General features: G+C 39.2%; 1 protein-coding gene across 1 annotated transcript; it reads left to right on the top strand.

The window, feature by feature from the left end:
• The first annotated feature begins 5,994 nt into the window (after positions 1 to 5,994).
• Positions 5,995 to 8,903, top strand: LOC116318838 (ladderlectin-like). The gene is made up of 6 exons (XM_031737992.2): positions 5,995 to 6,168; positions 6,239 to 6,274; positions 7,588 to 7,697; positions 7,803 to 7,937; positions 8,308 to 8,419; positions 8,557 to 8,903. The coding sequence occupies exons 1-6, from the start codon at positions 6,108 to 6,110 to the stop codon at positions 8,622 to 8,624; spliced, it is 522 nt and encodes a 173-aa protein (XP_031593852.2). The 5' UTR covers positions 5,995 to 6,107; the 3' UTR covers positions 8,625 to 8,903.
• The last annotated feature ends 463 nt before the right edge of the window (positions 8,904 to 9,366 follow it).

Raw genomic sequence — 9,366 nt, 5'->3', positions numbered from 1 at the left:
TTGTTGTTGTTCTCTGTGCAGTGTGCTGAGTTTTGTTTTTTGTTTCTTTTGTTTTTTTGAAATGTTGCTTGAGTGATGAGTGCTGTAACTTCTGAAGTAGCTCTCACCATGTGTCCTTGATGATGATAAGTCCAGAGCCAGCTGAGAGCTGGGTTGTCTGTTTTGTTTTATGTGACAAGGCTGAGAAATTAAAACTTAGTTTCTTGTTTGAAAAAAAAAAAAAAAAAAAAGAGGTTTTGTGTTTCTCAGCCAAGAACAACTACAATTTCATTTTCTGTTTTGAGACAGGATAATAATAATAATAATAATAATAATAATAATAAAACAAAGAGTGATGTTTTGTTTAAGTGTTGAAGCAGGCTAATACTGCAACATATCGTCTAGTGCATGATCTGCGAGCAACATATGAAATCATCTTATTTATCTTTAAATAAACTCCAATTATGGAGACCTGAAGTCACATGCTTAGGGCACACCCTCAGGTGAAGGCAGAAAGCTACTAAACAAAGAAAAGAAGCTATACAGAATGCGCCACAGCCACAAAACTAAGTATTCACATTCTTTCTAACTCTTTGTGAGCCTGAGTTATGACCTTGGCTCCCTGTTTTTCTGCTTCCACCAAGGGTGGGGGTGACGCTCCCGTGGCTCTTTACTATCGCAAAGAAAAAAAAAAAAAGAGAGAGGCCCCTACTCTCTGAACACAATATTCTCTTCATAATTCGGCAGTATGAAATGTCATGAAACAGTGTAACTCACTCACAGTAAATCAGCAGTGAATCAGCAGTATAGGATAATACAAACCTATCTAATAAATCTAATGATTTTCAAATTCTTTTAACTAAGAAGTGTGATGCAAACTAAAACTACATACTGATTACACAAGAAGTATGATGTGGCCTACAGCAGTATCATGATTCACTCATTTTGATTACAGGTATAATGTAATATATGACAGCATAATAATCTCACAACTGCTACAAGCACATTTGCCTTTCTTAACACACGCGAGTGAAAGGCAACTGTTAAGAAAATGCCCTTTTGGGTGAGACAGGCCCAGAGGCCCTGCATGCAAGCGTACTAACACGCATACATGCAATGAAAAGCAGCTTACACTCAATTAATATGAACGCAAAGCCTTGATGATGCCATAGGCAATTTGTTTTGTTTTTGTTTGTTTGCTTAGTAAGTTTGGAAAACAAATTTGTGATCATATTTGTGATCATAGTGACACATGGAGCTACTCTCCATGCGTCAACAGGAGGGATAGGAGATATAATCTCCAAAACAGTTTTACACTCTAAATTTCAAAACTTCAGCAAAAGAATTTGTCAGAACATGCATGATTTGCCAAAAAAACACAATGCACAAAGGAATCTCAGACCAAAAAGAGGTCATTTTTCCACACCACCTCATCCTTTTCACACAATCCACATGGATTTTATTGAACTAAATGAATGCCAAGGCTCAAAATACGCTCTAGTGATCATAGATGTATTCTCAAAATGGCCAGAAATCTACCCAGTAAAGAAAGCAGATGCCATTTCAGTAGCAAAATGCTTATGTAACCATTTTATTCCAACATATGGCATCCCCACTCTGATAAGATCAGATAATGGGACACACTTTGTCAATGAGGTAATCAGCAAAGTCTCTGAAGCACTAGGATTCAGCATCAAAAATCACTGTGCATTTCACCCGCAAAGTGCAGGATTAGCGGAAAGAACTAACGGCACAATAAAACAGAGACTTAGATAAATCAATCAGAGAGACCACACTAGTAGAATGGATGTCGAAGCTACTAGAAAACAAAGGTATTGTTTTGAACAATAAACTGCCTTCTGAATCTTCTCCAGTATCTTGCAGGTTGAAGCCAGGTGATTGGGTCCTGATTCGAGTTCTCCAGAGAAAGAATTGGAGCTCGCCCCGCTGGGAAGGTCCCTACCAAGTGCTTATCACCACACCAACCGCCTGTAAGATAGCAGAGAGACCATCTTGGATTCACCAAAGCCACTGCAAGAAAGTGAGTGACAGCCCAGACTCATAGACTCCAGCACCCCTACCTTCGAGTGATCTACCTGGTGAAGAGAGGGCTGATTGGGTATATCCCGCCCTCTACTTCTCGCCAGTAGTCTACTCACCCGAGGATCTAGGTGTGTTTGGCTGTCATGAAGACACTCGCCGTCCTACCAGCTGTCCTCCTGCTCCTAGCAGGACTCCTCGCACTTTTCGAGGACAATAAAGAACAGAACACAAGCCAAACGTGCCGCCAGCTTTTCGGGCGTTGGCTATCAGCATAAGAAAATCATCATTAATGAGACAAGCTCTATCATCTATTCGCTTAACCTTTTTAGTATCTTCCAGGGACCACCCCAATACGAGGTAATCACCGTCGAAAACGCTGGACTTGACAACGGAACGTGTGACCAGCTCTTCTGGATCAACTTCAACGTGACGAATCGGAACACGTCCATACACTTCCCAGTGTTCTTGGACCAAACCCCAGGGAAGAACCACTCCATGTGTTACCGACAAGACAACGGTAACAGACCCCTAGGCAACACCACCAACTGTGACCAAACCACTGCCAACGGAGAGGGCGCACCTGTAAACACGTCCGCGCCCAGCAACAGCACCTACTGGGTGCAGGGAATGGCCTGGCTGTGTGGACAACATGCCTACTTCATACTGCCACCCGGATGGACGGGCACCTGTGCCCCAATCTTCATTTCAGACCACACCTTCAGGATGTCAGCTGTAAATAGCTCTCAGACTACAAGACGACGACGAGACGTCTCCGCAGTGCAACCACATGACCCCATCTATGGCAGTGATGTGCCAGAGGAATTTAAGCTTTGGACCACCGGACAAAAGGTCCTCCACTCACTGTTTCCATGGGTGGACACCGGAAAGAACATGTTAAGAATTGAAACTTTGGACTACCGCTTTGGACTGTTCCTGAATGCCTCGTGCAAAATCAACAATCAACAAAATGAAGAGATTGATGCCCTGCGCATAACTGTGATGCAACACCGAGTCGCACTGGACATGATTCTGGCTGAAAAAGGAGGACTCTGTATACTCTTTAACAACACATGCTGTACGTACATTCCAGATAATGTTCACTCTTCCAACATGACCGACGCCTTACGCACGCTGAAACAACTCAGGGACGCTCAGCAACAGGACTACGTCACGAACACTGAAGATTGGCTTACCTGGCTGTTAAGTGATTCCTGGAAATCTCTTTTAATAAAAGGACTGATTTTTGTAGGAGTTCTTCTACTCCTACTCTGTTGTTTTACTTCTTGTATCTTGCCATGTGTACAATCAATGATTAATAAAGTTGTTGCAGTTCATGTGCAGGCATACCTGACACTGCCCATGGACGAAGATGATGATGATCCCCCTGACACTGAAATACTGTGATACACCAATGTATGACGTGCTGATTAAAAATGCGCTGCAAGAAATCATGCACAGATAATAAACCAATGGTGTTTTAACTAGTGTGAAAGTTAAACAACAGGAGGGAAATGTGAAAAGATTTTGTTTATTCTTCAAATATGCTTTGCTTGTGATTGTGTAAACTCTGAATGACGATTCACCCTGATAAACATGAAGCCTTGCCCATGCTTGTCAAATGCCTGTGAAGACAAGTTCCTGTGTAAAGAGGAATGGAAAGCTCCACTTAAGCAGACGTTTAGTATAGTACGGACAGAATGTTTAGTAAGATATGCATTTGTCAGTTAAGCAATCTATATTCTGAGAACAGGCGGAGACTGCCTCCGTCTGCTGTGTAACCTACATGCCTATATAACCTGCAATAAAGAAGTGTACTGTGTGACTCTCTCTCTCGAGACGTTCACCCATGTACATGTGATTGATGATATTGTCTCACTGTGTCTCTGTTTTACTTTGGCAGCCTTCTATTTGGGAAATTTCCCCTGACATGCATTAACATCATCTAGCAGACCTTCTGAGGGTACTTCACGTAATCTTCGTAACCGGCTACGGGGTATCCAGGTTTCAAGCTTGGCCATGATCCTATCTTTCAGGTCAGTTCCTCTCGCACTCAACGATCCTTCTCCTATCGCACTTGGGGCTATGTACCCAATCTCGGGTGGGGGTGATGATATCTCCCCCATGACCTGGCGTCCTGACTCCTCCTTGCCGTAGCATTTATGTTGTACCTCGTCAATCTCTAGCTGTGAGAGCAGACAGAATTCATTGACCTTCAAAGTAAAAAAGGAAACACACTCACAGACACAGACTCAAAGACTGGCTTCACACAAAGACATGACTGACTTGGAAACAGAGGGACCATAGAGACAGGGATGACTAGACAGGAGACGCAGGACCAGGACAGGCACAGAGAAAACATAGGGACAGAGACTAAATGCAGAACAGGGACTGTCAAAATAAAAGATGAAACACAGGAACCAAAACCTAAGGACTAAAAATCTTAGCAGAAGACATAACCAGAATTTAACCAAAACATAAGATAATATTGATTAAAACAAAAATACTGAGTCATCAGACTCAATACCTCTATGTTCTGTTTATTCAATATAGAATTAAACCAAGCTATCAATGTTTGTTTAGTTTAATTAGTTACCTTAAAACAATTTTGTCTGCCTTTCAAACAGGCTCCAAGGGAGGAAGCAGACTGTATGAGGACACTAGTTCCCAGAATTAAAAAAAAAAAATAACTAAGTAAACCTTTTTAAGATACCTAAGTTAGGGCAACTTGGGGCACACTAAGCACAATTGTGCATGTGCAGGATACCCACAGTATGCTCACACTCTATGTGTGGGCTTCCCCTAGGGCAACACAAGCAGGAATTCAGCTAAAAGACACCTTCACTGTTAAAATACTGATGATAATTTTAAATATTTGGCAGCATACTATTACAGTACCATGCTCAAATTCAGTGAGCTTTTTAAAATGACTCATTCACTTACTCAAAAATATTTGTAAAGGCGGACTACATGGCGAGGTGCTTCTTTTTAATAAATGGGCTTTTAAAAACATGTGAAATCTTACGAATTGTGACCCGATATTTTGGTTCATGTATATGTAGTGTATCTTAATATCAAACAGTATTGTCTATGTCTTTCATTCTTTCAAGCTCTCAGAGAAAACGCAAGACAGAAAAATAAATCATGATGGGGATGAAAGATAATTATTTGAATGCAGTACAAAAGTGCCACACTGTCCAATATATTACCATTGTGGATTGAGTTTCCTTTGCATTTAACTGGTTTTGCATTCCAGGGCTGTCTCATCAGCCTTAATGAAGTTGTTGTTTTTGTCTAGTTTTTTGTTTAATTTTGGCTCCCTCTTGGGTGCAATTTTAGGACAATGTCTTTTAGATCTTCACCTACATTGATTGAGTTACGCAATAAATCTTGACATGTTCGGCTTTTAAATGTTCTTATATTGACCAAATATTATGATTCCATCACGTATCCCAGCAAACAACTACCAATGGCCTAAATGACCCATTGTTTAGCACTGTATCTTTGTTATTTCAGAAATAACAATATCAAATTTATATCCACATAAATTTAATATAATAGTATATATGATAAATATCAAGTACATCAGTTTGCCAACAACATGAAAAGACCAAAGAGTACTCTGGACATGTTTGTATAGTAAATCTTGTTATCCAATGCCTGATTTTATTTTTATTTTTTTCGTTTATATTACTAGAGGCCATTTCCACCATAAATGCATTCAGAAAAAGTGTAAAGAGATACATAAAATTCACCACAATGCAGGGGAATGCCACAAATCCCACAAAAACAAGTAAACAACAAAAAAACAAGCAAAAAATATATTTGGTGTTGATATTAACTTGCTGGATCAAACATTCAAAGCTCCAATCTTGCTTTATCTAAAATGCCATTTCTTTGTGTTTGGCTGTGTCACTTCCTCATTTTATGATAGATGCTGAGATAAGAACCTGTATATATTATCTGTGCTTTCCCTTCAAAGTTTGTAGCTACAGGCTGATACTAAGAAAGAAGAAGCGGTCGTTCTGCATCCCCTCTGCCACACATTTTCTGAAGTTTTATAACATTGCTGTATCATCTGTATCACCATGAAGATGTTTCCTGTGTGTGTGTTTGTTTGTGCTGTGATGATTCTGACCCATGCTGCTGGTGAGTATTTCACTGTTCAGTCTTATTTGTAAATGGTGGCAAAAGATTCAACAAGTGTCCTTTTTTTCAGTTCTCCCTGAAGGAAGGACTGCAACTAATCAAACAGGTCAGTCAGCATACGGCAACATTTTTGCAAAAATGTGCCCCTTAAGTTTTTGCCTAATTATATATATCATCTGCAGTTACATAACATGATTTGAAATTTAGGTCCTCTTTATTTTCTATTTACATGCAGCCAAATGCCTGAATGATTTAACATCAAAACATGTTTTTTCTATGTCACTTTATTGGGTTAATAAGAAAGAAAGATATACATGAATAAATAAAAAACTTACAAGGAAAAAATACATTTTTAAGATTTAGATTAGTGTCATACATTAAGGAGAAAAACAAACAAAAGAGGGGCAAAAAAAAGAAAAAAACTGTGTAAACTAAATAGTTTAAATTACTGGAGTTCACCTTTCAAGGTTAAACTGAAAAGAAATTTACACATTTGAACTCTTGTGATCACAAACTACAAGATAAATGATTTAGTCTAGTTGTTCTCTGCTTGGCTTTGAGGCCAGTGTGAATGGCACAGTGGAACGCCAAACCACTCCTGAACATTTAAATTTACAATGATGGACTACAAATAAAATAAAATAAAGGCAACTAATGTCTATCTTAAAATGGCACAAGGAAATCATTCCCTTGCTACACACAATTTAGAGCTCCTACATTCTTATGACAATACATTTTCACACGTTTTTTCTTGTTAACTTTTCATTGTTTCATGTAACTTGGTATTTGTTTTCTCTAATAAAAACATACAAATAACAACAAAAAAAGCAGCTTAATGTTATTTAATCAGCAGTGTGTTGTGAAATCTTACTTTTTATACACCTCAGCACTGTAATTATGTGGTGTGCCACTTTCTGGTTGAGCAAACACTTTGACTTTGGAATAATCAGTTGACAATTGCAACTGACTTGTTTAGGAGCATCTATAAGGGAAGAGATTCAATGAGCTGGCTAGTTGCAAAGGTGGCATCCTATTACTGTATCATGCCTGACTTCAGTGAGCTCGTAAGTGTGACCCTTCTTTTTACAAATGGTTGTAAAGCAGACTGCAGCAATGCTGATACAGGTATGGACAAACATTCAAACATGCAGTTTGTATTTAAAAGACACTGAGCTGAGTTGAAAACAGTTGAGGTCATGGTAGTTTAGAGAAGTTGACAAAAGAATGCAACTGGACTTCTTTAAGTCTGCGAAGACATTTCACCTGTCATCCAAGAGGCTTCTTCAGTTCAGCTGGACTTCTTCACAAACCTAAAGGCGTCTACAGTTCAGTTCTTTTTTGATACTCTCTAAACAATTAGTTTTATTATTGTATTGGTAATTTCGATCTCTCGTGGAAAAGTGTACTTTTTTCCCCCAGTCAAAAGGCACCTGGTCAAGAGGTCCTCGGATTGTCCTGGTGGTTGGACTATGTTGCGTGGTCGCTGCTTCCTCTACGTTCCAAGGCGCTTCACATGGGCTATAGCAGAGGTAAGTTTATTCCATTTGTATTGTCGTCAAAACACTTGCTTAATCCATATCCTTTTACTGTAACTGAGTCCAGATGTTGCTCCCTGTTTTCCATCTCCATTGAAGAGAAACTGCTTGTCCATGGGGGCCAACCTTGCATCTGTACACAGCAGCACAGAGTACCATATGATTCAGCACCTTATAGTGATTGCCAGTCATGACTACCAAGAAACTTGGATTGGAGGAAGTGATGCACAGGAGGTATTTTGTTGAGCCTTATACTGTTTCTATTTATTTATCTGTCAATGACTCTGAACTAGACCCTCCCTGCTATGTTAAATGAATATATGTAAAGCCTACAACAGGGAGAGTACTTACAATGAAACAGACAATGATAATAGATTAAATCAGAAACACCATGAAAGACACCTGACCTGGTGGTAGAAGATGTAGAGAATGCAGAAACAGGCTAAAGAAGCTTTAATAGTGTATCTGTGACATTTAACAAATGAATGTTTAAGAGGATATGATGTGGGCTTGCATTAATGTTAGCTCATCAGCTGAGACAGTGGGTAGGCTTGACTATTTGGTGTGAATAAAATCGGTGCTATGCACAATTTCTCTCTTCTAGGAGAAGGCTTGGTTTTGGTCTGATGGAACGGCTTTTCGCTATTCAAACTGGTGCCGAGGAGAGCCGAATAATTACAGGCACAACCAGCAGTGTCTGCAAATTAATCATAGCGGTAAACCAGAACACAGTATTTCACATGATTAATAAATGTGTGAATTATTTTAAATGATAACAAGTAAAAGTCAAAAGGATTGTTTCAGGTTTTGATTTGTGTAGAATTTTACTGATTTCTGCTTTTGGATCTCACAGGTTCCAAGTGCTGGGATGATGTAGGGTGTCAGGTACATCGACCTTCTGTTTGTGTTAAGAAAATGTGAAATTTCTGTCAAAATACACACTGTTAGGTGTGCAATGACTTTTGTTTTTCATTCTTCATTTGGCTTTACATTTTTTTAATCTTTTGTCTCTAGCATAAAAATTTTGCAACAAAATAAAAAGTCTGTCATGAATAGTGGCACTCCCAACCCTAGTTCTAAACCCTAGCCTAAATAATCAACTGTGGAAAAGTAGTTTTTCCGTAAAAAGTATTGCTCATCTTTGCACATCTTTTCTCTGTAAACTCTTCCTTCTTTGCAATAATAAAACTCTCAAGCATTGCTGTGTGTTGCCTCACTTGTGTTTTAGAAATGTGTGTGTGTCTGTGTGTGTGTACAAAAGAACTTGGATTGGAGGAACTGATGCACATGAGGTGTGGTTAAAAATGTTTGAATTAAATATAAAATTAATATAGGGCTGCAGTGGTCCTGCATTAACTGCAGTAACTTATATTTGGTGGTATGAATCAGAGACATACCTGTGCTTCCATGTGCATATGTGGAAAGCCACAGATGGAGAAAACAGAGCCCCATACAGAAAAGAAGAGGCATTGGTGACAGCAGATATGACATTGATTAAAAACATGCAAGAAATTGTTGGGGCTGGAGGTTGGTTGGGGGGTTTTGATGCACAGGAGGTACTTTAATCATGCAAAATAACTATTACCCCCTCCACTATTCAAACTAGTGTTCAGGGGAGACGAATCATCACCACTAACAGCACTACAAATCTACAATCTATCTA

The sequence above is a fragment of the Oreochromis aureus genome, linkage group 3 (genome assembly GCF_013358895.1).
Source record: "Oreochromis aureus strain Israel breed Guangdong linkage group 3, ZZ_aureus, whole genome shotgun sequence".
Taxonomy (NCBI): Eukaryota; Metazoa; Chordata; class Actinopteri; order Cichliformes; family Cichlidae; genus Oreochromis; species Oreochromis aureus.
This window is presented reverse-complemented; position numbering and strand designations above follow the sequence as displayed.

Coding starts and splice junctions, on each gene's coding strand:
- LOC116318838 (XM_031737992.2), top strand. CDS start 6,108: ATGAAGATGTTTCCTGTGTGTGTGTTTGTTTGTGCTGTGATGATTCTG. Junction 6,169..6,238: donor GATTCTGACCCATGCTGCTG/GTGAGTATTTCA, acceptor CCTTTTTTTCAG/TTCTCCCTGAAGGAAGGACT. Junction 8,420..8,556: donor TCTGCAAATTAATCATAGCG/GTAAACCAGAAC, acceptor TGGATCTCACAG/GTTCCAAGTGCTGGGATGAT.